The sequence below is a fragment of the Aspergillus nidulans genome, chromosome VIII (assembly GCF_000011425.1).
Source record: "Aspergillus nidulans FGSC A4 chromosome VIII".
Classification (NCBI taxonomy): domain Eukaryota; kingdom Fungi; phylum Ascomycota; class Eurotiomycetes; order Eurotiales; family Aspergillaceae; genus Aspergillus; species Aspergillus nidulans.
In genome coordinates, this window is record NC_066264.1 from 3,912,581 (window position 1) to 3,938,422 (window position 25,842).

The 25,842-nt window shown below is 51.2% G+C and overlaps 12 protein-coding genes across 12 annotated transcripts, besides 1 other annotated feature; 9 read left to right on the forward strand and 3 right to left on the reverse strand.

The window, feature by feature from the left end:
- Positions 1-25,842: part of a sequence feature (contig 1.6 484..266891(-1)) that runs on past both edges of the window.
- ANIA_00303 (DUF1776 domain-containing protein) lies at positions 280-1,897 on the forward strand (the record flags this gene model as incomplete). Its single annotated transcript, XM_652815.2, has 4 exons — positions 280-312; positions 376-718; positions 778-941; positions 995-1,897. The coding sequence occupies 4 exons, from the start codon at positions 280-282 to the stop codon at positions 1,841-1,843; spliced, it is 1,389 nt and encodes a 462-aa protein (XP_657907.1). The 3' UTR covers positions 1,844-1,897.
- On the forward strand, positions 2,171-2,641 carry ANIA_11266 (uncharacterized protein; the record flags this gene model as incomplete). Its single annotated transcript, XM_050610986.1, has 2 exons — positions 2,171-2,191; positions 2,531-2,641. The coding sequence occupies 2 exons, from the start codon at positions 2,171-2,173 to the stop codon at positions 2,639-2,641; spliced, it is 132 nt and encodes a 43-aa protein (XP_050469261.1).
- On the forward strand, positions 3,640-5,963 carry ANIA_00302 (uncharacterized protein; the record flags this gene model as incomplete). Its single annotated transcript, XM_652814.2, has 2 exons — positions 3,640-5,757; positions 5,810-5,963. The coding sequence occupies exons 1-2, from the start codon at positions 3,707-3,709 to the stop codon at positions 5,961-5,963; spliced, it is 2,205 nt and encodes a 734-aa protein (XP_657906.1). The 5' UTR covers positions 3,640-3,706.
- ANIA_00301 (DUF3712 domain-containing protein) lies at positions 8,186-9,951 on the forward strand. Its single transcript, XM_652813.2, has 5 exons — positions 8,186-8,341; positions 8,414-8,697; positions 8,754-9,169; positions 9,223-9,344; positions 9,402-9,951. The coding sequence occupies exons 2-5, from the start codon at positions 8,549-8,551 to the stop codon at positions 9,681-9,683; spliced, it is 969 nt and encodes a 322-aa protein (XP_657905.1). The 5' UTR covers positions 8,186-8,341; positions 8,414-8,548; the 3' UTR covers positions 9,684-9,951.
- On the forward strand, positions 10,331-11,778 carry ANIA_00300 (asparaginase ahrA; the record flags this gene model as incomplete). The annotated part of the gene is made up of 2 exons (XM_652812.2): positions 10,331-10,511; positions 10,589-11,778. 2 exons carry the CDS (start codon positions 10,331-10,333, stop codon positions 11,542-11,544), a joined length of 1,137 nt encoding a protein of 378 aa, XP_657904.1. The 3' UTR covers positions 11,545-11,778.
- On the reverse strand, positions 12,271-13,594 carry ANIA_00299 (glycoside hydrolase family 18 protein; the record flags this gene model as incomplete). Its single annotated transcript, XM_050610988.1, has 4 exons — positions 13,387-13,594; positions 13,278-13,302; positions 12,975-13,209; positions 12,271-12,926 (listed from the first exon to the last, which is right to left on the reverse strand). The coding sequence occupies exons 1-4, from the start codon at positions 13,569-13,571 to the stop codon at positions 12,271-12,273; spliced, it is 1,101 nt and encodes a 366-aa protein (XP_050469262.1). The 5' UTR covers positions 13,572-13,594.
- Positions 15,249-16,013, forward strand: yth1 (cleavage polyadenylation factor RNA-binding subunit YTH1; the record flags this gene model as incomplete). The annotated part of the gene is made up of 1 exon (XM_652810.1): positions 15,249-16,013. One exon carries the CDS (start codon positions 15,249-15,251, stop codon positions 16,011-16,013), a length of 765 nt encoding a protein of 254 aa, XP_657902.1.
- On the forward strand, positions 17,355-18,464 carry pst2 (putative NADH-quinone oxidoreductase Pst2). Its single transcript, XM_652809.2, has 4 exons — positions 17,355-17,418; positions 17,489-17,784; positions 17,839-18,028; positions 18,083-18,464. The coding sequence occupies exons 1-4, from the start codon at positions 17,392-17,394 to the stop codon at positions 18,182-18,184; spliced, it is 615 nt and encodes a 204-aa protein (XP_657901.1). The 5' UTR covers positions 17,355-17,391; the 3' UTR covers positions 18,185-18,464.
- Positions 18,556-19,365, reverse strand: ANIA_00296 (GPALPP motifs-containing protein 1; the record flags this gene model as incomplete). The annotated part of the gene is made up of 1 exon (XM_652808.1): positions 18,556-19,365. One exon carries the CDS (start codon positions 19,363-19,365, stop codon positions 18,556-18,558), a length of 810 nt encoding a protein of 269 aa, XP_657900.1.
- npl4 (nuclear protein localization protein 4) lies at positions 19,568-22,147 on the forward strand. The gene is made up of 4 exons (XM_050610989.1): positions 19,568-19,795; positions 19,868-20,004; positions 20,050-21,511; positions 21,584-22,147. Exons 1-4 carry the CDS (start codon positions 19,697-19,699, stop codon positions 21,842-21,844), a joined length of 1,959 nt encoding a protein of 652 aa, XP_050469263.1. The 5' UTR covers positions 19,568-19,696; the 3' UTR covers positions 21,845-22,147.
- ANIA_00294 (DUF2417 domain-containing protein) lies at positions 22,266-23,882 on the reverse strand (the record flags this gene model as incomplete). The annotated part of the gene is made up of 2 exons (XM_652806.1): positions 22,266-23,690; positions 23,739-23,882. 2 exons carry the CDS (start codon positions 23,880-23,882, stop codon positions 22,266-22,268), a joined length of 1,569 nt encoding a protein of 522 aa, XP_657898.1.
- On the forward strand, positions 24,128-25,809 carry ppe1 (carboxylesterase-mitochondrial 37S ribosomal protein YmS2; the record flags this gene model as incomplete). The annotated part of the gene is made up of 5 exons (XM_050610990.1): positions 24,128-24,456; positions 24,582-25,051; positions 25,106-25,196; positions 25,253-25,506; positions 25,574-25,809. The coding sequence occupies exons 1-5, from the start codon at positions 24,284-24,286 to the stop codon at positions 25,807-25,809; spliced, it is 1,224 nt and encodes a 407-aa protein (XP_050469264.1). The 5' UTR covers positions 24,128-24,283.

The following is a 25,842-nucleotide window of genomic DNA, read 5'->3' on the forward strand; positions in this document are numbered from 1 at the left end:
TGTAGCTTTGACACGAACATTTGCAATACAAGGATTACTAAATCACACTCAGATGGGAAAAGAGGTTTTCAAATTTGCCCAAACACATACTAAAAACATTAATCATACGCATGTACTGTGCTCCTAAGACTGCATGAAGCCTTAGCCACCAAGTACAGAGCAGAGTCATGTGATGACTTTCCGGGAAAGAGCGAGCGGGTTTGAGGCATCGTCGTCTTATCGGGATCTAGAATTTTGTTCTTCAGACAACTTCCCACTCAACCTTAGCGATCCGTCGAAATGACTAGTGACGATCAGTTTTTTTTCGACTATGTGCGTACCTCCATTATCCCTATTGCGCTATAGCTGAGGTCTAACGACTGTATATTCGTCCAGCTTGCGTCCGTTCCCCATGACGTAAGAAGATATGCGAACTCTGTGGCCGAGGCCATTGACCGACACGTCGACCACGTTGCGGACGCAGTTCGAGATACGCTTTCGCATCAATCATGGCTGCCTCCAAGTGTCAGGCCATCACCAATAGTTCGTCATTTCTCATCGCGGCCGCAATCACTATATGATCGCGTGCACAGCTGGGTTATACAGAACCGAGCATGGAGCGCCGCTATCCTAGCGTTCGTGGGCACGACCGGTGTCCTGTATCTTGGTGATAAAAAGTTGAGGACCAAGCGACGGAAGGCAAAGCGATCTGCTAATGGTGCCCGGAAGGAGATAATAGGTAAGCCGCGGGGTTTTTGGAAACTATCTCACCTGCGCTCGAGGCTGACCACTGCTTAGCTGTTGCTGGGTCGCCGCATGAGCCGATGACTAGGTCAATAGCGGCGGATTTGGATCGCCGCGGGTATATCGTCTATATCACTGTGTCGTCTGCAGAAGAAGAACACCTTGTTCGGGCAGAGAATCGCCCTGACATCAGGCCTTTGTGGCTAGATTTGACAACAGTAAGTTGCATACTTCTCTTCAATCAGAAACAGTCGAATACTAACCTCTGCAGCTCCCGTCATCGCCATCGGAGATACACTCTTCTTTGAATGAGATTCACAGCCTGATTACTCAACCGCACGCCCCCATGGCTGGAGTGCCACCGCATGTCTGCCAGTTGAGCGGACTTATACTAGTCCCTTCGCCAAAGTTCGTAGCGGGACCAGTTGCTACGATTCCACCATCATCGTGGGTCGATACTATTAACACACGCCTTCTCTCGCCTATTTTAACCACCCAGCTCTTTCTACCGCTTCTTACCCTGCGCAACACCAACAGCACTATAATTCTTGTATACCCGTCCATATCTTCATCCCTCTCAGCGCCTTTTGCTGGACCTGAAGTGGCCACAGCCCGCGCTCTGTCAGGCTTTGCGACATCCCTGCGAAGGGAATTAAGTCTTTTGCAGCACCACAATATTGACTTGGTGGAGTTGAAACTTGGGAATATCGACCTTGGGCCACAGTACCGGGCCCCCAATAGCCATATCGCAGGAACCGAAGTCCTCACTTGGAGCGTTCAACAGCGGGCTCTTTACGGACCACAATATCTCAACAGCATTGAACAAAAACCGGTAGCCTCAGCTGGACCTGGTTACATACGGGGATCGCCTGCTAGGGCGCTTCATAATGCGCTGCTTGATGCCTTGGAACCCACATCTAAGAATATTTTTGGACAGCGGACAGCGAAGAAGCCTGTCAGATACGCTGGAAGAGGCGCGCGGACTTATCATTGGATCGGACAGTGGACGCCCCCTGGATTAGTGGGTTGGATGTTAGGCCTGCGAAAAGGCCACGCATCTCCTGTCGAGAGGGCTAGCGAGAGTGGCAGCGAGACTGGTTGGGAAAAAGTTGACCAGTAGAGACTTGGGCTAACCACGACTATAATCAGACTGTGCTTGAGAGTACATCTAATATGTGAATATAAGCATCTCTCCTCTCTGGAAAAGGAATGGCCCGCCTAGGCTGATCTACGGCTGAGATTCTACGCCCCTTCCAAAGCTTCCACAAGATCTAAGAATGATCTGCTAGCTATCTGCTAGTGATAGCCTCAACGGATAAATAGCAAAGTATAACCGACCTCACACCGACATGATTGCGGCAGCGGTGCACGGGGAGTTTCGAAGTAAACCCAACACTTCGTTACATCGGTCGACTCAGGAGGCTGCAGTCTGCATGAACTGTAGACCATGGCCTCTCAGCTAGAAAACGTAAGTCTGTAGCATTGATGCCCTAACTGAGACAATTCTCCATAAGATTGGTGGAGTAGGTCTGTCTAGGCGTCCGGCTTCTAAGACAGTTTCGGCAAGCAGGAGATTATCACAATAACGAAGACTCTCCTTTGCTGTCACGTCATATCACGAAGTAAATTGCCAATAGTGGGCGGTTCAGACCATGCTTGTACTGACTATGAAGAGGGGTAGCACAGATCACTTTCTCCATATCTCGTTCACATACCCTGAAGACATCCAGGCTGTCTCATGTGTCAGCTATTGCAATCAATCTGGGTCCAGCTGTTGCGATTCCAACTTTTCAAAAAATAAAAATAGGTTCTGCTCCCATTTCGTCCCCACCGACCAGGAGTTGGACTGAACCACTATCGAGTCGCCCGTGGTCCGACGGTTTCATACTCAGGAGGTATTCGTCTCCTGGCGATCTGAGTGGTAGTTTGTCACAGCCGAATGTCCATCGTTTAGTCTAGAATTGTGAAGCAACTCGGCTACTTTGCGCTCCCCTCCCGTTGATTGTTACGAGTCGGCTGAAGTCAGCTTATGACTAGTAGAAAGCACAGGAGGAGCGAAGTCACGGAACCTGACAGCGAAGAATGCGTCTCCAATAGTACAATCGTCATTGCTCGATTTATTCGTCTTTATATTAATGCCAGCCCCTGACTGAAAAAACGAGATTCTTCTGCGACGGACTCTCGCTTACAATACAATTTTGTATCTGTATTTAAATTTTAATTACAAATAAATTACATTATTATGTAGAAATTTGTCTGTACTAAAATCGTACTATTTGTTTTCTTGGCAAGGAATACATTGCGGTACTCCTCCACATTATCAGCCCGCCTTTGTCCGTCGAGTTGGCGATCGTCAATCGTCACCAGGAGCGCGTCAAAATTCCATCCTGGTTCCATTGTTCTTCTGCCGTCGTCTGTCAAGACTGTCACATCTGCACAATCTTCTGGATGCTCATCTCTCCCTTCCAGTTGCCACTGCCATTTCTCCACAGGCACTGCGCGATGCTGGTCCTGGCCCAGAATCTAGCATCTCCTATCTAATCGCCCGCCCACTTTTAGTCTTGTACAGAAGGACTGCGGCCTTGTCACTCCTTACTACAACCACTTCAACTTGCAACCCGATCCTGACCTACTGTCCGACACTGGTGACCAACTCTGCCGTCTCTTTCTCTTGGGCTGTCACTCCTTCAGTAATTCCGCCCTCCTTTGATCTTTTGTTGTTCTTTCGCTTCTTCTTTTCTTCCCCCCCCCTTTTCAGCTTGAAATACCACCAACGCCTGCCACTCACCAATATTCAGACCCTTCAAGCTACAACCATTGCGACTGTTGGCTCTTGTTCTTGATGCGCTCTCGTTGACTTGCCGACCCGTTACGATCCCGGTTGAATGAGTTTATTGTTCTCTACGCCTGGATAAATACTCCGCCCTGGAAGCCCGCGAGAACGTCCGCTCCCTGTGCGAGTCGAAGGTGACCCAGTACCACAATGGCCTACCGGCCGCAGTTCGGAAACCGTTCGCCTTCTAATGAAAAGTTCCGGAGCGGCGCCGCTTCGCCGCGCGTCGAACATTTCGATGGAGAAATCCCTCCGGCGCTATCCCCGCTAGATGCGTTCGCATTTCAGGGTCGGCTTCTGGCCCGCCAGCTGGAAGACTCGGCGCGAAGGGATCGACGCATGAGTCGCCTGCCCCCTTCCAGCGTTGCACGATCATTGTCCCGGCCTCGACCTGGCTATTTTCGATCCCAGTCGTCTAACGATGCCCAGAGACCTGAAGGAGGGCTCGCGAGACAACCAACCCAGAGAGCTCGTCCCGAACCAGAAGAACCTCGATTCCGTCCTCAATCAGAACACCCTCGGCTAAGCGCTGTATCCCATCTCGCAAGTGAGAAAAACTATTCAGGTGACGAGGATGAGACACCGAAGAACGAATCCCATTCCCCAGCGGTTGATAACGAATGTTTCAAATTCGATGCGGTGCGAGCTGAATCACCAGAAGAGGACGTTCAGATTCAAGCTTCTACGGAAGCGCCACGCCGATTCTATGCTGCGTCTCCTACGGGTGTTGCACCCCCTGGCCTGAGCAAGGCTTCTTCAACCGACTCTGTTTCTTCCCGGTTAAATATCAATCGCGGCCTAGCCCCCCCGGCTTCGCCTATGCTTCGGCCGTCGAGCAGTCCTCGCCTCCAACCAGAAAGCTCGGACGATGACTACAGCTCCAACGCTGGCTCAACTTTTTCGACTTCGCGCAAACTGTCTTCCGCCAGCGCGATGTCCATGCCGCATTCTCCTATGCCTTCAACGGCCCGTTCACATCCTCGATCACCATCCATAAGCTCCGACGCCTCGAATTCCAGCCATCTTCCTCGACCATCCTTCAATTTCTCACGACCTATGAGCAGATCCAGCACGAGTCTTTCTGCACCTATTGGACTTGGGATGTCAGAACAATCGTCTGCCGACACCCAGGGCGTGATGAACCGCAGTAATAAGCCTGGCCCCATTGTTGTGCCAGGGCCTTCGGACATGCCCACTACGCCCAGTGATGAGCCTTCATCAGCAGTCTCGTCGTACATATATACTAAGTACACCCTTCCGCGCGGACGCGGAGTGCCGAGGGATTCAGTCGTTTTCTCTGGCCTGCAGACGCCCCATTTTGAATGGCAGGAACCTCTGTTTGAGAGTCCTGAGCAGCGACCGAAGACTGCTGAGCCGCGGGAATCTGCCAGAACACCTTCCCCCTCATCAACTCGTCAAGAATCGCCAGCTCCGCAAAAAGCAAGATCGGTATATGAGGCTCCGGCGTCGGATGATAAACTCCTGACGCCGGTGGTTTCCAGATCATCAGCTAATACTACACCATTACCTGATAAGTCTGAACCTGAGAATGTCTCCCCTCGAGCACGGAGTTCCGAAGTGCCTAGAAATGATGATGTCTCGGAAACGACGTCTTCTGCAGACTCTGCATCTACACTACGTCCGCAGACCGCAAAGACGGCTGTTCCTTCTGCTGCGATAACGGCGGAGGAGCACGTTGCAAAAGGCATTCAGCTCCACGAAAAGGGCTCATTAAACGAGTCCACTTATCATCTACGAGTTGCGGCAAAGCAAGACCACCCTGTTGCAATGCTGCTCTATGCCCTAGCCTGTCGACATGGCTGGGGCATGCGGCCGAATCAGCAGGAGGGTGTGCGTTGGTTGCGCAAGGCCATGGACTCTGTCGGCCTAGAACTATCTGCCGAATCCGACCCGAACGTGTCAGCCAAATCGAAGGAACTGCAGAAGCAATACCGCGCCCAATTCGCTTTGAGCGTTTACGAGCTCGGTGTAAGCCATCTGAATGGTTGGGGAGTCGAACAAGACAAAGCCCTCGCCTTGCGTTGTTTTGAAACCGCCGGCCGATGGGGAGACGTTGATGCACTCGCCGAAGCAGGTTACTGTTATGCTGAAGGAATTGGCTGCAAAAAGGACATGAAGAAGGCGGCCAAGTTCTACCGCGAGGCCGAAGCTAAGGGAATGAGCATGGTTGGCAACAGCTGGTAAGTTCGATGCCAAGGCTTTGCGTTGTCATCTGATACTGACTGAACGCAGGATCTATAAAGAAAAGTACATGTCAGATGATGGGTCAGATACGCGGTCCCGAGGCCGGGGCCGCCATGCACACACTCCCGACAAAAAGGGACGCAGCAAATCACGAACGCGCAGTCTTTTCCACCGCAAAAAGTCCAACACCACTGAAGCATAGATGGTTCTTTGTCTTGGTTGCATATTGCATTGGGAACAGGCGATATTCGACAACATCAAGCAGAAACGCTGAGGTTGTCGCAGCTTCTTGCAATTTCCTCTTTTACACGTCTCTACTTTTATTTCTCATTCTTGTTTCACTCTTCTATTCCCTTCCCCTTCTCTTCTAAATTTTCCTTCTTTTTTTTTTTTTTCTTTCTCTTTCTCTACTCTAGGACGTTCCATGAGCGACTGAGCATGTTTCGTACATTTACATTCTGCGATCGTCTTTTTTTTTTTTTTTCTTTTCTTTTTTTCTTTTTTTTTTTTTTTTTCTCCGATCGCAAGACTTCACCATTGAGCAGGATCACTGCTTTTTCTTTAAACTTTTGCGGGCATCAAAATTCGCTTCTTGGATACCCTTCGTTCATCTAACCACTGCGTGATGATTTAGTTCCCTTCTAATATCCCTTCTCTGCTGGATGGCCCCGGCCCCTCTTTCCATTTATTTTCCTTCTTTCTATGCATACACCTCCTGTGGCGGACCGTTCGTTGCCTTCCTTAGCTAGTACTCAATGATACTGACGAAATTGTGCATTGCGCATTGGGCATTTAGCATCGATGAACTACTTTTCCTTCTCTTGAACTACTTTAAGTAAACCTTCAAATCTGTGGCGTTGAGTCAGTACAGGGGTATGCATTCCTGCATATCACCGTCGGCGTGCCACGAGACCTGTCATACATAGATAGGAAGATGGAAGTGGATACTCCACGATACTCACTCCTTATGAATTTCAGCTGGCATTGCCCCGACCCTTCCAGTGATGTACGTGTCTCATTTCCACTTGCATATGTGGAGATCCGGGGTTGTCATCAGGCTTTGTTTAGTCAGCCTTGACAGTCGGATGCTCCCGCTTTGTCTGAATTCATCGATTCACAGGGCCATCAAGCCCCTTCCCGGAAATTCGACCTGCAATTAAACCCCGCGAGTCTCACTTTGGAGAGGGGGGGTCTTGAAACCCGATCGTTCCTGAACTGGCCTGCGAACGCATCGACGGGACTCTTACTCTCGGATATTAATCGGGTCGCCGTGGGCGCCGTGGGCGCAGTAGTCGCAATTGTCGCAGTGGTTCCCTCGTTCAGGGCTAGCGACGGAGGTGTGGCCAGAAACAGCCAAAGGCGCCAGAAACTGCATTGGCCCGGACCGACTGGTCTGCTGCACGGACAGGGTCGCACTGGCTAGTCGTCTCGTGTTGTACGGCGGCGACCTCGACCAGTCCCGTTAACTGGACCACAGGCGAAGCCGGTCGCCACCTGCACTTTCCCCCCGGCCATCGCGTGCTTTCTCATTCGCTTCCATGCGCAGCCTGACAACGGCCCTTGGGCTAGTGCTATACTACTGGACTAGCCGCTCTTACTCCCACACAGTCCAGGCACTCTGCTTGGGGATGCTCCGCCCAATGAGAAGCTGGAACGGGCGCCAAGACTGGATCAACATGGGGTAACTTGGGGAACCGCCTCCATCCTAGGCTGGGCTGGACTTGTTTCCCAGCAGTGCCCTTTCGCCAGAGACGCAGGTCTCTTCCATTGGCGGCCCCTTGCCTGAACGGTAATATTGGACGGCCGCTTCAGGAATCAGGATTCAGGATTCATGCGGGAGACAATGATAACGGCTGCCGGGGACTGTTTCTTATTTCTTTTTTGGTGACGCGCCTCGGCTCGTCTCGGTCGATTCGGTCGAGTTTCATAGCTTTAGGATAATGCTTGTCGCAGGCGTGGATGCATGGATGGCTGCATGGATGGCCTGTCAAAGTAGATCCTTGGACTGATTGTTTCAGCGGGCTCACCGAGGCTTTATATCCCGGGCTCTGCTTCAGCCTAGCAATCGACGTTCCCACTGATAAGAGGCACTACGACTGAAATTGCTGTCGCCCTTGCTCGTGACAGTGGCCCAGTGGCCCAGTGGCTCAGTGGCTCAGTGGCCCCTTTCCTGTTGCGAACAAGATCCATTGTTGCAGGTTGCTAAGAAGGTTAAGAAGGTTACCAAGATGAACCCTTGCTCGCTCCACCAGCAAAGACCCGCGGTGCTTGATGAGAATGAGACTGCCGTCAGTGGCCACATGTGATCGCCTTCCGCCCCCTCTGCCCTTGCTGCCAGACGAAGAGATAAAATGCTTGGGATCCATCGAGTCTCGTTTAGCCAATTTATTGTCTCTCCTACCAGACTCTCCCCCGGGTCGTCTAAAATAGTGCTCGACTCCTAGTCCCCGTGATTGCGGTGCCTCCGAGCTTCCGTTGCAGTCTTTCGTTAAATCTTTCTTTTATTCTAGTCTTTTTATTTGCGCGGGATTTCCAGAGCCTGCAAGCTTGCAAGTCTGCAGAGTTTCAGTGGTGAGATAGGTATAACATTTTGACTTCATCCAGCCCTATCCGTTCCTTATCGTCGATCTGAGTAACTGACCGTTGGTTCAGACCTCGCTAGACCTCGTTAGTAACACATCCACCATTGTATGTCCCACGAGCAATCCTCACGCCGCTGAGCCGCAGAGTGACTGGATTGGGTGTGGCTAGAACGAGTGCTCCTGCTGTCCCGAGTACCTGAACAAGATGGCCGACAAAGCTGCTGTTGAAGAAGTCCCCGTGGGAACGAGCGCGAAACCCAGCTTCGGCGCTCGCGTCAAGGCCCATTTCAAGAAATGGTGGTGGGCGCACCTCATCGCTTTTATTGTGGTGGTCTTGGTCGTTGTGCTTCCAGTGTAAGTGTGCACTACTCCAAGTCTCAATTGCCCTCGGTATTGACCATGTCTTGCAGCGTCTATGTCGGCTACCCGAACATCGCCCAGCACGATATCGATGACTCGACGCTTACCGTCGAGTCCATGCAAATCAGCGATCCTTCCCCCGATGGGTTCCATCTTACCCAGAGACAGGTTATTGGCAGCGACAGCATGTTCCACCCCAAGATCTTCGAGTTCGATGCCGACGTCAGTCTTCTCGGCTCGCCCGTGTTTGCAACGGTCAAGGTCCCTCAAGTCAAGGCCGATGACGGCGCCGTGGTGAATGTTGACCAGTGGCTGGACTTGACTGATGCGGGGGCTTTTGGGGATTTCGCGACGGCGGTCATGATGAGTGAGGAGTTCCACTTGAACGTTTATGGCGAGCCTCGCTTGAAGCAGGGAGGCCTGCCGACAATTGACGTCGACTACAATAAGACGGTCACTATGAAGGGTGAGCTGGAGTTAACCGATTTTTGCTGGTGGTCATGTACTGAATACGCACAGGGCTCAACAAGCTCGACGGCTTCGACATCAAGTCTCTCGAAATGGTCGACGACCGTAACGACGGCAACAACGCCGTCGGCTCCGTCTACATTCCCAACCCCTCCGTGTTGCAGTTGGACATGGTATGCTGACTCCTCAAGTACAATCGTCCCTGGCCTGTCCTGCTAACTGATCATCAGGGCAACCTGACTTTGGACGTCTCGCTTCAGAACGGAACCTCTCTTGGCCAATCATTCCTGAACGACCTGGTGCTCAAGCCCGGCGACAACACTGTCGAGATGCTCGGCAACATGGACCAGGATCTTCTGTTCTCCATGGTCCTAGCTGGCGAGAGAGTCATTCCTCTACGCATCGTCGGCAACTCGAGCGTGTACAATGGACAGGAAATCCCGTATTTCACCAAAGCATTAGCGGCCAATGTGCTCACCATCGACCTCAACCTTACGGCAACGCTCGCGTAATAGCTAGATACAGTGCTGCCAAACACTGACTCAACATGCGCGGGTGTTATCTGATGGGTGGCTTTCATGATATCCGTTTTCCCTTCTTTGTCCGTTGTGGCTTGTTGTAATAATGTTCCGATATGACCGGATGACGGTTGATACCACTATGTATGAGATTGCGATTCCCGGGAGGGCTTTATTCAATTCTGTGACTACTTCTTTCTATCACCACTGTTGCTGTGACTACTGAATAAAAATAATACAATGCCCGGCGCCGTTTATCTCCGAATCTGACTCGTTATCTAGATCGTGTCTGATAAGAAGCCCATACTCTTCCTTGGCGGTCCACTTGGCCCTTAATCTCTTCCTGAGAACTTGGAGCACTACCCCATCCGACTTATTGCCCAGGCTCACGGTTTGAATTTGCGGCTTATCGCTCTATCAGCTCCTCTTAGCTTCCTCTTTTGTCGTCGTGGAGACGATATCAGACAGTCTGGCTTACTCCAAGCTAGACAGGCAACGGTTGGCGCTGGTCCGATTGAGCTCCGAGCTTACTACAAGCCATTCGTATATAAAGCCCTTTATGACGGCCGAAAGATGGATATGCTACTATACAGATTCAGCCTTCTTGCCTTTGGGAGAGCGTTTGATACTATACGCAAATCATGGGTCTCCGTGTCAAAGCCCTTGCAGTGGCAGCTCTGGCTACCCTCAGCCAGGCCTCGCCGGTCCTATACACTCGCGAGGACACTACCTCCAACACAACCTACGCCTTTACCAACAGCAACGGGCTGAACTTCACCCAGATGAACACCACACTTCCTAATGTAACCATCTTCGCAACAGGTATGACCGTCCCTTCACTTTCCCATCTCTTTCCAACCCCCTTCAGCAAACAGCAAACTAAACAATAGCAACAACAGGCGGCACAATCGCCGGCTCGGCCGCCTCTAACACTGCAACAACAGGCTACCAGGCGGGCGCCCTCGGAATCCAGACCCTCATCGACGCCGTCCCCGAAATGCTCTCCGTCGCCAACATCGCCGGCGTGCAGATCTCCAACGTCGGTAGCCCAGACGTCACCTCCACCATCCTGCTAGAGATGGCGCACCGTCTCAACAAAGTTGTCTGCGAGGACCCATCCATGGCTGGCGCAGTCGTCACCCACGGCACTGACACCCTTGAGGAAACGGCCTTCTTCCTCGACGCAACAGTCAACTGCGGGAAGCCTATTGTCATCGTGGGCGCCATGCGGCCCGCAACAGCCATCTCTGCCGATGGGCCCTATAATCTCCTGCAGGCCGTTACTGTGGCGAGCACGAAAGAGGCAAGGAACAGGGGCGCGATGGTCGTCATGAACGACCGCATCGCCTCCGCTTACTACGTGTCCAAGACAAACGCCAATACGATGGATACATTCAAGGCTGTGGAAATGGGGTACCTGGGTGCCATTATCTCGAACACTCCGTTCTTCTATTACCCGGCCGTGCAGCCAAGTGGGAAGACGACTGTCGATGTGTCCAACGTCACCTCCATCCCGCGCGTCGACATCCTCTACTCCTTCCAGGACATGACAAACGACACGCTCTACTCAAGCATTGAGAACGGCGCGAAGGGCGTTGTTATCGCAGGATCTGGTGCTGGGAGTGTCGATACCGCCTTCTCGACGGCTATTGATGATATTATCAGCAACCAGGGAGTTCCGATCGTGCAGAGTACTAGGACAGGAAACGGAGAGGTGCCGTATTCGGCTGAGGGGGGTATTTCGAGCGGGTTCCTGAACCCAGCTAAGTCGAGGATTTTGTTGGGATTGCTGTTGGCCCAGGGAGGGAAGGGCACTGAAGAAATTAGGGCGGTGTTTGGGAAGGTTGCTGTTTGATTCCCGACTGCCCAGGGCTTATGATGTGATTTGATGAGATATGGTATAATAATCTGTATATATCCAGTAGATATCATGGAAGATGATGAATAGCTGCCGATATTTTTGTGTATCTACTCAGTATAGTCTCTGGCACTACGGTGTATATGAGACGACATCGCAGACACCAAATATGCCAGAGATCGAATATTCTATAGCGAGTATACTGTGGTTTGCGAGTCTCTTTGATTGACACCACCGACCGTGCTAACGACACCGCTGCAGAAATGAGGTGACCCCTTAGTACGACATGGCCGACCTATTATCCCGGCAAAGGAATGAGTCACCTCCATCGAAGGGGAGAGAAACAATTTAATTAGTCTTTTGACGAACGCACAGACTTCGTTTCTTCTTTGCTCTTACCTTTTATTGGGCTAGATAAGCACCTTGCGAGAGAGTCTTTGTATACCTATAAAAAGGCCCAGATGTCTCTTATCTGAGTCGTGTGCCGCCAGATTCCTGCAAGCTTATCAATCCATCCATCCTTCATTCCTTCAAGCTTATAAGGATGGGATATCTGTTTCACCCACGAAAGACCGTACTACTTGTACATTTGATGCTCACACTAACCGAGAATGAAGTTGGCGATTAACAAAGAATGAACAAATGAGCCGCACCATTTTGTCCTTTTATTACCTTTCCATCCCCCTTCGTTCCCTTCAGCTGCATGCTCATCCAGCCTTAGATCTACATTTCATGCAGCGTGTTATACCCCGTCTCGATGAGACTCCGTGGGCCTCGAGTGTCCCCCCCAATATGCCAGTAGAATAATCCTCCCAGCTGCTCTCGGGTTACGAACCTCGCCTTCTGCTGAACAGTCTTCGGCGTGTCGTACGTTACGAACCCACCATCCCCGCCGACGCAGTACGCTGCTGCAACCTCTTCGTCATGATACTCCGTCGCACCTGGGCGCGGGAGCTCGCAGTAATCGAATACTCCATCTTCGCCACCGCAGCCTGCATATCGCTGTCCGATATTGTCACTGCCGAGAAACGACCGGCCATAGGCAGGGATACCTAGGAGGAGTTTCTTGCGATGGACGCCCTGCCCGAGAACATACTCTACGGCCGACTGGCATGATACGCCTGAACCGTATGAAGGACTATACAACTGGGCGTGGTGTCCGGTTTCGCTTCCCCACGGCCCGGCGAAATCGTATCCCATGATATTGATCATGTCAACATACATTTGCGCTTTTTTGAGGTCAATGTGCTGCAGTGCCCACTGGCCTGCGGGGAGGCACGTTGCTAATACATATGGCGGTGGGAAATATTCTCGCAACCTAGCAAGAAGACGGACGTAGTCCTGTCCTTGCTGCGAATCTGCGGGGTGTTCCCAGTCCACTTACCACAAAAATTAGCACAGCGCGTGATCCGAGGGGGAAAACGCACCGTCAATACCGTCAAGGCCGAATTCGTCTACTAGTCGCTTTGCGGACTGCGCAAACGTTTCTGTACAAGACTTGCTCCGAGCCACTGCAGCAAAATTCTCACTTCCCTTGCCACCCCCTCCTATTGAGAGTATAAGTTTCAACTTGGAATACTGCGGTTTCAGCTGCGCGAATGCCCGAAGACAACCAGTTGTGCCGTCGACGGGCATCTGCGTGTCTGCCCACTCATCACTCAACTGATATCGACCTTGGTCAGCACGCCCTGTGTCGACCGTATCCTCAATTAAAGGAGTGGGAGATATACATAGACCGTGCCGTCTTCTTTGACCCTAAATGAGACAAATAAGGTTGGTTAACAATCTGATTTCTACTGCGGATTCGGCATCCGCAGGTGATGCATGGCTAGTATATACCAGGCAAAAGCGTAAAAGATATGGGAGATGAATCCCAATCTGAGCGATGAAGGAGGTTGCTTCCGATATATGCGCCAGTTCGGATAGTATGCTGCATTCAAGAAGAAAGGAATCTCCGAGGAGCTGCCACTGAAGCGTTCTGCGGCTTTACGGCGCCAGTGGGGAAAAATAGAGCCGGAAAACATGAATATAGTGGCAGAACCGGAGCCTTTTGGGGTCGGTGATAATGAAGACGAATAAGAGAAAACTATGCTAGGGTCAGTTGCCAACAAACAAGAAAGAGAGGAAAAATGAGATGAGGGTGAAAGCAAAGGAGCAGTTGCTTGATTGAGAGCAGCGTCACGTGTGGTGGTTGAGGTTAAAAAGTGGTGCTTATTGCTTTGCTTTTGCTCTGGAAATCACGGGAAACGATGCAATAACACAAAAAGCCTTATTGGGGAAAGCAATCGGGCTCTAAAGTTTCAGCTGAAAAGAGAATGTCATCCTGAGATCTGTCGACGCGCTGCAATGCAGACTTTGCTCAAATGTGCTTTCCCCATGTCGTATACGACTTCCCCGCCTCTGCAAGCGCTGCTACGAAATTACTATACGTCTCCATAGCACCGTTCCAGTCCGGTCGATACGCAGATCCTGACGGCTCCGCATCATCGTGACCCGTGGACGCTGAACGTAATAGCAAGTCGGTCATTTGCTGTCTCTTTCTTCTGGTGAGCATGCGCACGCGCGTTACTGAGGGCCTGAGCTCAGCAGCACCCCGCCCCGGGGCGGTTCGCCCTGGTTTCTATTTTGGTTACAAATGTCCCCTAGCATTGTAGAGGTCGGCTATGCCTTTGTAAATGTCTCTTTTCTTCAACCAGTTCAACCAGGAGCCTTGGTATCTCATCTAATCGTCAAAGCTGGCTTGAAGCAACTGAAAACTCCTGGAAAGCCCCGTCGGCCCAAAGACACCGTTCTAGTCCGCCGGTGAGCGTCGAGTAGAACGAGCGTGGTGGCGATATGATAGCAAAGAAAAGAAGCGAACTAGCCTCATGTGGGTCGTCAACGAGGCTTGTCACTTGCTTTTTCAATATCCAGGCACCCAAGCGATAGGGCCGAAGAGGGCTTGGGTAGTTGCAAGGCAGCGAGATGCGAAATACAGTATGAAGATCAGAAGATCCTAGCTTCATAAGATTTGGGCCGCGGCTGGTCGATTGGATCAGAAATACTGAGCAGACAAGGTTGACGTTCTGGAGAGAGCTAGGGGATTGTCTTTCCCTGACCCTGCCTTGACTTCTTTAGACCTAGTATTCTTTTTGCGTGTTTCTTTCTTAATCTGCGTGGAGGATTCCCTGCGATCATTGCTTCGTCCTCTCTTCAAGACTTGAGTACTTGAATACTTGAATACGTTCACTGCAGCTTGTTGCTTTAACGAAGTCATCAGTAACAAATTGACTAATAGTTCTGCCTGCCCAACTCATTAGAGCAACCACAAAGGTGCATTGCCTCTCTCAATGCTCTGCCCCGCATTGTGAATTGCAATGTGCTTGGAAGATGCAGAATTATGTAAAAAGATATTGGAAGCCATCCAATTCTTCCAAATACTGCGCCGGTCTCTAATGTACCAGTGGTGTGCCACAAGAGTACCTAAACTGTGCAGTCCTTGGGCGTAAGGTCGCTAAGCGGTGAGCAGTGAGGACAGTGTGGGTCCATGTTTTCCCATAATAAACGACCAGCTGCCGTTTGGTGACACCGCTTTCCCCATATGTCAGCATTTCTTGACCGCGTCAAGCTCGACGGATAGTCAATTGCTGCAGTTTTAACAGACTTGCCCTTCCTGTCAGAGCTCAGTTGTAAGACGTATAACATCACGCTGATTCGAAATCATGGCTGTCGACGTTGGTCATGTTGCGTCCCAGCTTGTGTCTACGGATCGCACTCGAGAACCGGGTTTCGATCGATTCTCCTTCGTCCCTTTCCTACGAAAGAGCTATGGCTTCGGCCTCGTCACCGACGTTCCCGTATGCAAAGCCTACAGCGAAGGCCACTGCCCATTGGGCCCTGCTTGTCCAGACCGACATCCGACACCGTCGCGAGTAACCACATCCACGACCACGGCCTCCGGTTTGGCGCCTTCAACCACACATGGGTCACTTGTCTGCAAGCACTTCCTCAAAGGCCTCTGCAAAAAGGGCATGAAGTGTGAATATCTCCACGAATACAATCTCCGGCGCATGCCAGAATGCCAATCCTTCTCCCGGTCTGGGTATTGTCCTAATGGGGACGACTGCCTGTACCAGCATGTCCGGGAGCAGGCGCGCCTTCCTCCGTGCGAGCATTACGACCAGGGATTCTGTCCACTGGGCCCGTTGTGCGCGAAACGGCATGTTCGTCGTCGCCTCTGCCCATACTATGTTGCTGGATTTTGTCCTGAAGGGCCAAACTGTGCGAACGCCCATCCTCGGTGGTCGGAGAATCTACCCAAGCCAACAATACGAGTAGAGAAGACGGAAGAAGAATTGGAGCATGAAAGAAACCTGATCCGCGAAGAGCAGGAGAGGGAACGGGAAAGAGAGCGTGAATGGAGGAACGAACGTGGACGCGGAGGCTTTGGGATGCGCGGCCGATATCGCGGCAGAGGACGAGGCTAATCTACACGGCTACGGTGACTGGATCTCACATATACTCGAAGTCTACCTGACTCAAACAACGTTCGTCCGGCTAACCGGCTTCACTCCCGTTGACCGGTTATTCAGTCTACGCGGAAGAAGCACGTTCTTCTGAGGATATAAGCGCTTCATGCGTCGGATTCGAATATCTGAGCCCATTATGTAGCATGGACTTGCATGTCAAGCTTATCAGTTACACAAGCAGCGTCGGAACATATTGAGCGGAAAGGACATTCCAAGTGGAATAGCGAATCTTGATACCACCGACTAATGCTGTACACCCTTCGAATATCGGACGCTAGGACTCTGACCATGGCAGACGCTGTTACTGCATTGCGAAACAACCTCCTTGTCGGTATATAGCTGTTGCTGATACCTCCCTTGAATACGAAGTATGTTTAACGATTGAGAGGTCGTGGATCGACTGCATTAGTTCTCGAAACAAGTTAGACTGCTATGCGACGGTCCTCAGAAGCGCGGGTGGTCAATGATTCTCAGGAGACTTTCATCGCACTTGCTTCTGCTGGCTCCTTCGACTTGATACTGAACCAAGACCTTGGCGTGTCCTCATGCACACCATGTAATGTCAGCACTAGCCTTGTATATCTACGGTTGCAAGTTTATCAAGATAGCGCTATACCAGCCTACTATGCTCTGTTGAACTTACACGGGGTGTCGTCCAAATATTAGTTAGTCAAAGTCTGGCTAAGAAATAAAAAAGAATGAAAACTAGTTCTTTTGCAATAGATTGTTTATGGCTGTTTATGGCTGAGACAGGAGAGTGTTTGGTGAGATCTGGGTACACGGTATGCGGAGACGGAGTAGATGCGGAAAGACCAGTCTCCGTACACTTCCATGACTTTCGACCAAGACCAACTCTACGCTGATGTCGTACACTTGTGTGGCAAATCGAGCCGGTAGATCACGAAATTAGCCTGCTTTGCAGCGAGTATGATCCTTTGTATTCCGTAAATCCGAAACCCCCTCCAGTAACTTGCGAGGCAGAGAGACGCTGGAGCCTGCAGTCCAAAAAAGCTGCTTAAGCCGTGGTTGAGGCATCAGACGTACCATACCCGCAGCCCGCGCATTTGTCAAGTCTCTGTAAGACGGTACTAAGGACGAGCAAAATGGGGAGGATCCACGGATTGTCTGCATTGGCCAATCAGCAATAGTCAATCGCATCTGTAATCGATGACAAAAGCATAGAGCTCCCATAGCTAGAATTAACTAATCCCCCTCCTCCGATTCTTATAAAGTATTTTGTCTGTCCGTCTAATACTTATATCCTTTCAGACTCAAATACATACCAAACTTCTCACTCTTCTCATTTTATCTTCCAATTGAAGCCCAAACAGTCACAATGGCTCCCAAGATCGCCATCGTCTTCGTACGTCATTCAGTTGCATTGCTTTACCCGCAACCTGTGGAGCATATACTAACGAATGGTTTTGCTATAGTACTCCATGTACGGCCACGTTGAGAAGCTGGCCCAGGCTGAACTCAAGGGTATTCAGGCCGCCGGTGGTAATGCCGACCTCTACCAGATCCAGGAGACCCTGCCTGAGGAGGTCCTTGCCAAGATGCACGCTCCTCCCAAGTCCTCTGTCCCCACTCTAGAGAAGCCCGAGCAGCTTCTGGAGTACGATGCCGTTCTCTTCGGTATCCCTACCCGTTATGGTAACTTCCCTGCCCAGTGGAAGGCCTTCTGGGACCGCACTGGTGGTATCTGGGCTACTGGTGGTTTCTTCGGCAAGTAGGTAACACGAACAGCGGGGAAGTAATGGAAGTCATTGACATCTCTATCCAGGTACGCTGGCCTGTTCGTCTCCACAGGTACCCTTGGTGGTGGCCAGGAGTCCACTGCGATCGCTGCCATGAGCACCCTCACCCATCACGGTTTCCTCTACGTTCCTCTTGGCTACAAGACTGCCTTCCCTCTCCTCTCCAACCTCGAAGAGATCCACGGTGGTAGCGCCTGGGGCGCTGGTACCTTTGCTGTGCGTTTTATTTCTTCAATGGCGATGTAGGGTTATGGCTAACTGTGTCTCTAGGGTGCCGATGGCTCTCGCCAGCCCACCAAACTTGAGCTCGAGATCGCTGAGACTCAGGGCAAGTCCTTCTATGAGCACGTCTCTCGTGTCAACTTCGCGTGACTACATGGAAGCACCGAAGTTGAGTCTCAAGCCAAGCCTGCTCAGCAACAGACAACTACACCCAAAACGGAGAAGCAGAACAGCTCTGAAGCGAAGAAGTCAGAGAAGGACAATGAGGGCGGCCCTTGCGGTCTGCCTAAGAAGTGTAACATCCTCTGATTGACTTGGCTATATACCCATGCTTGATTTCTCGTTTAGTGGTGTTATTTTGTTTCTTGATGGAAAGGAGACTTGATGATTCATGAATTGGCTTTAGAAAATAATGACATATAATCCATCCATTTCTTATATATTCTCATAGGTTCTGATATGCTGGATCCCAATGCAGCTATTATACAAGCAGTCCATTATTGTACAGACATAATGGTCATCTATAAGAACTTCCCCTTCGAGAACCTCGATCCAAAATCCGCTGCTTTACTCATTAGCTCCCTTCGTTGCGCATTCGTAAGCTTCGAAGAAAGCGCCATATCTTTCTCCTTATCAAAGGCCCTTTTACTCGGGTCATCTTCGTCCTCCTTTTCCCCTTTCTCCTTGTCCTTCCTCTTCTTCTCCTCGACCAGTGACGACGCATCCTCCCCCCTCACTCGCTCATTATACCGCTGAACCTTTTCCCTCATTGCCTGCGCCACCTTATCATCGCCTCTCGCCCCGACCCCCCCAGCATCCGGCCCAGAGGACGAGGAAATCCCCATTGCTTCATCCTGCAACCGCCTTATCTTCTCCTCTGGCGTCTCAGTCCACGAGCTATCCACGCCTCCCCGTCCGGCGGGCGCATTTCCGACCCGCGGCCCGCTCTGGAACTTCCGATTTCGTAGCTTTGTAGGGTCCACCCGCGACCGATCTGAGCCGCCAGTGGGCGGCGCAAGCATCCATGCGTCTCGTTTGGGCGCCGGCTTTGATTCAACTTCTGATATATCATGTCGAGAAAGTGATTGCTCTGGCGCTGGTTGTTGCGGTACCGAGCCGGATGGTGGAGGGAGACTAGGACCGAAGTCATCATCGTCAGAGTCCGAGTCTGGGTTGTTGCTACTGTCGCTGTGATTATCAGTGTTGGAAGTGGGTGGTGGGAGCGATGGCCCGATTACTCTGCGGCGCTTATCGGAAGCATTGTCTGTGTCCCCTGTCGCGGCCCCAGTTGTTGCGTGCTGGTCGAGCTTTCGTTTTGAAGGGTTATCCATGGTGTAGATGTGAATTATAGGCTGTATAGTGCAATTCACCGCGGACTATAAAGTAGTGACAAAGGAGCTGGTGCAAACTAATCAAACAGAGTTAAATCAAGGCGGTATGATAGGCGGCGGTAGGTATTTGCGCGGCAAAAAGCAGCAGCCATTACGACATGAACTGTGCTGACTTGACTTAGTTTCCACCATCTTCTGTTGCCTTTCCTGCATATGTCCTCTACTTCTCAGAAATTACTCAATCTATGGAATGAGCATAAGTGAGATAGACATAATTCTCATCCTCTAAACACCTCTACAGCACCCTACCCATACCCGTCGAACTGCCGCCATGACATCCCGCACGATTATTCTGAGATTCGAGAGTCGAAACGGCCAGTTTCGCCTGAATGTCAGCCCACAAGATATGTTCCCATCTCTAGAAACAAAGGTATGACTTAATATTACTCTATACCCTGTTTGGGAGCGAGGTCGTCGGAAAATGCTGAGTTCTGAGCTGTAGATTCTGGAGCATCTTCCCCCAGACACCGAACCATCTTCGATCAAGCTTTCCAACAAACCAATTGGCGCTGCTGGTGACGAGCGTTTCTTGAATACTCTGGATGGAGTGTCTTTTGAGCAAGTTGGGCTTAGGTCAGGGTACCAATTGCAGGAAGCGGACAGTCGCTGATGCTGGGAATCTAGGCACGGAGACAAGCTCTACATCGGTTATCAATCAAAGCAGGATCTCCAAGATGGTGCCAGTAATGGGACTGCCGCTGGCTCGTCCGCTAGGCGGTTAAACGGAGCTCCTATAAATCAAGAGATTACTCCCACTTCACGAGCACAAGCCGACAGAGTCGCCTCCGTTACTGTCAAGAACCCGTGGGATGCTGTTAGGCAATCGGCTCTTGACGACCGCTTGGAGAAGAAGGATGGGAAAATTCATCGTTCTCGCGATAACAAGATGTGCAAACACAGTGCGAAGGGCATGTGCGATTACTGCATGCCTCTAGAGCCGTACGACCCGAAATACCTAGCCGAGAAGAAGATCAAGCATCTTTCTTTCCATTCATATCTGCGCAAGATCAATGCCGCAACCAATAAACCCGAACTCAAAAGCTCATTCATGCCACCTCTCAGTGAGCCATACTATAGAGTAAGGACAGATTGCCCGTCTGGTCACCCGCCCTGGCCTGAAGGAATCTGTACCAAGTGCCAGCCAAGTGCGATCAGTCTGCAGCCTCAGGAATATCGCATGGTTGACCATGTTGAGTTTTCCACGCCCGATCTTATCAACTCGCTTCTCGATTTCTGGCGAAAGTCTGGCACTCAGCGTCTGGGATATCTTTATGGTACATATGAAGAGTACGACGAGGTGCCTCTTGGGATAAAGGCCGTGGTGCAGGCTATATATGAGCCTCCTCAGGTGGATGAAGTCGATGGTGTCACACTCCATGAATGGGAGAACGAGAAGGATGTAGACGAGATTGCCCGCCTTTGCGGACTCGAAAAAGTTGGGGTTATTTTTACCGACTTGCTCGATGCTGGGCGGGGCGACGGGAGCGTGCTTTGCAAACGACATATTGACTCGTATTACCTTTCCTCCCTCGAGATCGCCTTTGCGTCACGTTTGCAGATGCAACAACCAAAAGCGACGAGATGGAGCAGAACTGGCTATTTCGGCTCTAATTTTGTGACATGTGTTCTTAGTGGAGATGAGGAGGGTGCTATCACTATCAGCTCTTACCAAGCTTCGGTTGCCGCGGTGGAAATGATTAGGGCCGACATCATTGAGCCGTCCGCAGAGCCATCGGTGATGCTAGTTCAATCAGAAGACGATGACACCAACAAATCACGCTACATACCTGAGGTTTTCTATCGGAAAATCAACGAGTATGGAGTATCGGCCCAGGTAAACGCTAAGCCAGCCTTCCCGGTCGAGTACCTTTTGGTCACCCTGACGCACGGGTTCCCTACGGAATCGAAGCCACTTTTCATTGACAGCACATATCCGATTGAAAACCGCGAGGTCATAGGCGAAGGACAGGAATTCCACTCCCTCGCTCGGAAACTAGTTTCACACGGTGATCCCCAAAAGGCAATTCGGGCAGTATCTGACTTCCATCTTCTGTGCTTCCTTCGCACGTTCTCTACTTTCAGCAAGGTGAGCTGGCTAACCTACCGCGAGATCGCTCGACCCGCACGAGAGCGCATACTAACTACACTCCATGCTTAGGAAGAAGAAGCACTCCTTTGCCGTGTAGCTACGACTCAGAACCCCACAGACGGACTACAACTCATCAATACTCCCGGATGGGCAACATTGGTCACTATTCTTCAGGACAGCGGTGAGCGGCCCCCCAAGCGTCCCTGGCTGGACCCTTCACACCCTGTACCCCAACCCGGAAAACGTTACTCTCCCTCGTCAAGACATGAGTCTCCCAGATCTGAAAGTGAACAGCTTGCTAAGAGGTTCAAGGGAGCTAGTCTAAGGTGAACGGTCGATGTTCTCCGAGCCGCCGCGCCTGCCCACCCATCCCACCTTTGTATCAGTGCGAATGACCAGCATGCCATCTTTGATCCTATTCATTAGTCTGGATTGCCTAAGTCCCCGAATCGGACGTCCGGAGAATGTGCCCCTTTGTCGGTTATCTATACGGCGTTGTTAAGTATTTGGTAAAGACTTTGGATAGTCGTCAAAGTCATGGAACGGTTTGGGCACGATGCAAATTTCGGGTCAGTATGTACGTGCAGGTAATAGGTAAACCGGCTCAAGAGAAATCAATATAGCATTCATTCTGATTTGCAACTCCCATGGATTAAGGACAAGGAGACTATATACGTAGAATCAAACATATACAAGATAGAAATAGACGAGGAAGATCCAAGCCGACAAAAAGAAATAGAATGAAGAGAGATCATTCACCCGATACCATTTCTCGCAACCTCTCCTCCAGCAATTGTCGCCCCTCTGTAGTCCTCCAAACCTCATGGGGTGCATCCTGAACAATGTCCCAATTTTTGAGATTCTTCGTAATAGCCGTTGAATCCTCTTGCTTATCCGCCCACTTCTTGTCATTCCCGACCTTATCGCCAGAGCTCACAACGATGAGCGGCGTATCCGCCATTTGGACATGCCTCGCAGCCTGAATCTCCGACGACGTCATAGACCCCGCAACAAGATTCTCCTGCAATTTTGCACGAATAAATTTCCCCGTCTGATAAGCGCTCTGACCAAACACCCTATCTTCACGCGTCCGGTGCCTGAAAATCGCGCCCGCAATTCGATCAAGACCCAACGGTGATAAAATACCACGGATCCAGAGCCAAAAACCGCGGCCTGGGCTGGCAATATCGGAGAGGTAGTCTTCGTGCAAGGGGTCAATGAGAAAAATGCCCTTGGTTTCAAGGAGGTGGCGGCTTGCAAAGATACGGCTGTATATGCTTCCTATGCCTGCAGAGAGGAGAACGAAAGGGCCCTCTTCACCGGCCAGGGCCAGCGCTTCGGAGAGTGCGTCGGAGGCCATACCTGCAGAGAAGGGAGATGGTGCGTTGTCGGACCAAGCCATACCCGGTCTGTCCCAGTAGCAGTAGCGTGGGATGGCGCCCTTTTGATAGAGCTCGTTGATAAAGGGTTGTAGAGTGTGCTCGACGGGGCCTTCGCCAGCCTCGAGGAGGACTGTGGAAGGGGAGTTGCTGTAAGATGAATTGCCAACACAGTCGAGGTGGACTTGGTAGTTGTGCGCGCTGACCCAGTATTTCTGGCCAGGAGCATGAAGGGTCGCGTCGCGCGCACGGAGGGCGAGTGTTATCATAAACAGGATCGATATGATTGCTATAAGAGCCATGAAAAGAGTCTCAGTCAGGACAGCAAGCCATTCCCGTAAAGTCCAGCGGGTTTCCTCGCGGCCTGTCAGGCGTTCTTCCTCTTCGCGTTTACCCCAAGCAACGTAGCGGTTCTGGATGATGTTGTAGAGTGCCATGAGGAATGCCCATACTACACTGGCAATTCCGACCCAGCCTTCTTCAACGCGAATAGATGGTACGGCCACTGTTATACACATATCGATGAATAAGAATATAGCAAGCACGAAACCCCACACCGTCATTGGCTTTGACGGGACCGAGAAAAAGAGGAGCCCGAACAGGATGTATCCAACCGTTAACGTGGTATATGCAAATGCGAAAAAACCTGATCCGCGCGTGTGCAGTGCCGGTGCACTGACGAAGAGGGAGACGAGTAGAAATGTCCACCAGATGAAGCTGACTGCGAGGAATGCGGTCGAAAGGCCGCGCAGAGCCCGGACACTCCAGAGGTTGTAGGGGGAGACCTGGTCGAGAAGCTACATCAGTCACCCGTAAATCATGAAGTCAGAAATGTATGAGCCTACGGCAGGATCATCGGGACTCAGATACTGCTCGCGCTCGCGTGGCAGGAGCTGCGTTCTCTCATCGGGAGCACGGTGCTCTCCCTCATTCCCCCCCTCATGACGCTCGCCGTCTCGCCCAAGCATTCTGTTGATGAAATTGACCATGGTCTTTGGTAGGTACCGATGGCTTGCTCGAGTTGCGAAAAGCGAGGGGAGAGCCCTGGAAAGACACGTTATAAACTGCCCGTGGCGGATATTGATATGACGGTGCTGACGTCATTGCATGCACCACCCACCATGTTGATAACTAGTTGCTGTGCTTGACTAAGCTGATTGTTGCTGTTGGACAGGCCTGCATTGAATTCATTGTTTGTGACGTTCAAGAGTGGTACAGTAGTTGACCTTCAGCCTTTAGTGCCCCTAGCGGATGAAATTTTGAAGCCTTGACTGTGCAAGAACCGGTGGGGTTGACGAGCTTCCCACCCCGCAAACGGCCTCGTCTCCGTCCTTCGTCTGCTCCAGGCTCCCACAACTATCCGCCGTTCCATTATCCAAGGACCCGAAATATGAGCGATCTGCAAAAGTCCTTCGCCAAATCGAAATTGGCTAAGCTTCCCCCAGAGCCCCCTCCTATTCCCGAGTCCGTAGCAGACGAGGACGATGACTCCGGATCATCAACCGAGACGGTGACCCCTTCGCCAGTTAAACAATTATTCGCTCGGCCAGGAGGGACCCGAGGGTACGTATACATACTTCTTCGATTCAGTTTTCCGCTTTTCTCCTACCCGAAATGACGTACATTGTACGACTAACGTGGAGAGAAAGCTTGCAAGATAGGGCACTGAACTCTTTACAATGGACCAGCTTCTTCGATCAGGAACTCTACCTCCAACGGCGAGTCAATGATCTAGACATTGTGCATCATGTATACCTCACTTCGCCGACGAATTCGGGCCCCCTCTTTGTCATGCACCACGGTGCAGGCTCTTCTGGCCTCTCTTTTGCAAATTGTGCTGCAGAGATCCGCAAGATCCTGCCCAATGCAGGGATACTCTCTGCAGACGCCCGCGATCATGGCAGTACATCCGTAAAAAGAGCGAGTGAAGATGGTGAGGCAGATCCCGAAACGGCTCGGCTTGATTTGAGCCTGGACACGCTGAACCAGGATCTCCTCTTCGTTATCCGAGAAACGCAAGCTAAAATGGGCTGGGAGACTCTGCCGGACATTGTCCTTGTCGGCCATAGCTTGGGAGGCGCGGTGATCACCGATGTTGCGAAGAAAGGCGAATTAGGTGGGAAGCTGCTGGCTTATGCTGTTTTGGACGTTGTCGAAGGTGGGTTCCAACCTATTTCTGGACCAGGACGCGGACGCTCATGCAGAACATTAGGTTCGGCGATGGATGCCCTCCAGAGCATGGAGACATACCTCTCAACTCGGCCATCCCGCTTTCCTTCCCTTCCTTCAGGGATAGAATGGCAGTATGTCCATGCGTACTAGGCGATAACAGACATCTTCTCTAACAGTATTTCCATAGCACACGCTCGCGCACAATCCGCAATAGAACCTCAGCCCGTGTATCCGTCCCATCCCTCCTCTACCACGAAGATGTCCCTAAAGACCCTTCAAAGCCATGGGTTTGGCGCACCAATCTCGCCGAAACAAAGCCCTTTTGGGAAGGCTGGTTTGTTGGTCTAAGCCGAAAGTTTCTTGAAGCGCGTGGGGGGAAGTTGCTCCTCTTGGCTGGGACAGACAGGCTGGATAAGGAGTTAATGATTGGCCAGATGCAAGGTGAGTCTTCCTCCACTTGCTTTCGTACCTTTCTAAGGTATGGCTATTCTAACTCTATATTTTGCAGGGAAATATCAATTACAAGTCTTCCCGGACGCGGGGCATTTTATACAAGAAGATCAGCCTGCCCGGACAGCACAAATTCTGGTCGACTTTTACAAACGGAATGATCGGAGCGCGCTTGTTCTTCCTCCTAAAGTAGCCGATATGCAGGCTTCGGCTGCGATGAAGAAGGGAGCGGGAGCCGGTGTGCCTCTGGGGAAAGCTGAAGGTGGAACTACAGGTTCCTTTAAGCGGTCTTAAAGAGGCTGAAGTTTTCGCGTTACATGAAGCTGG

Excerpts from the sequence above, each read along its gene's own strand:
- ANIA_00301 (XM_652813.2), top strand. The coding sequence starts at position 8,549 with ATGGCCGACAAAGCTGCTGTTGAAGAAGTCCCCGTGGGAACGAGCGCG. Across the intron at positions 8,698-8,753 it reads TTGGTCGTTGTGCTTCCAGT|CGTCTATGTCGGCTACCCGA; the intron begins GTAAGTGTGCAC and ends CATGTCTTGCAG. Across the intron at positions 9,170-9,222 it reads TAAGACGGTCACTATGAAGG|GGCTCAACAAGCTCGACGGC; the intron begins GTGAGCTGGAGT and ends GAATACGCACAG.
- pst2 (XM_652809.2), top strand. The coding sequence starts at position 17,392 with ATGGCTCCCAAGATCGCCATCGTCTTC. Across the intron at positions 17,419-17,488 it reads CCAAGATCGCCATCGTCTTC|TACTCCATGTACGGCCACGT; the intron begins GTACGTCATTCA and ends GTTTTGCTATAG. Across the intron at positions 17,785-17,838 it reads ACTGGTGGTTTCTTCGGCAA|GTACGCTGGCCTGTTCGTCT; the intron begins GTAGGTAACACG and ends ATCTCTATCCAG.
- npl4 (XM_050610989.1), top strand. The coding sequence starts at position 19,697 with ATGACATCCCGCACGATTATTCTGAGATTCGAGAGTCGAAACGGCCAG. Across the intron at positions 19,796-19,867 it reads TCCCATCTCTAGAAACAAAG|ATTCTGGAGCATCTTCCCCC; the intron begins GTATGACTTAAT and ends TCTGAGCTGTAG. Across the intron at positions 20,005-20,049 it reads CAAGTTGGGCTTAGGTCAGG|GCACGGAGACAAGCTCTACA; the intron begins GTACCAATTGCA and ends CTGGGAATCTAG.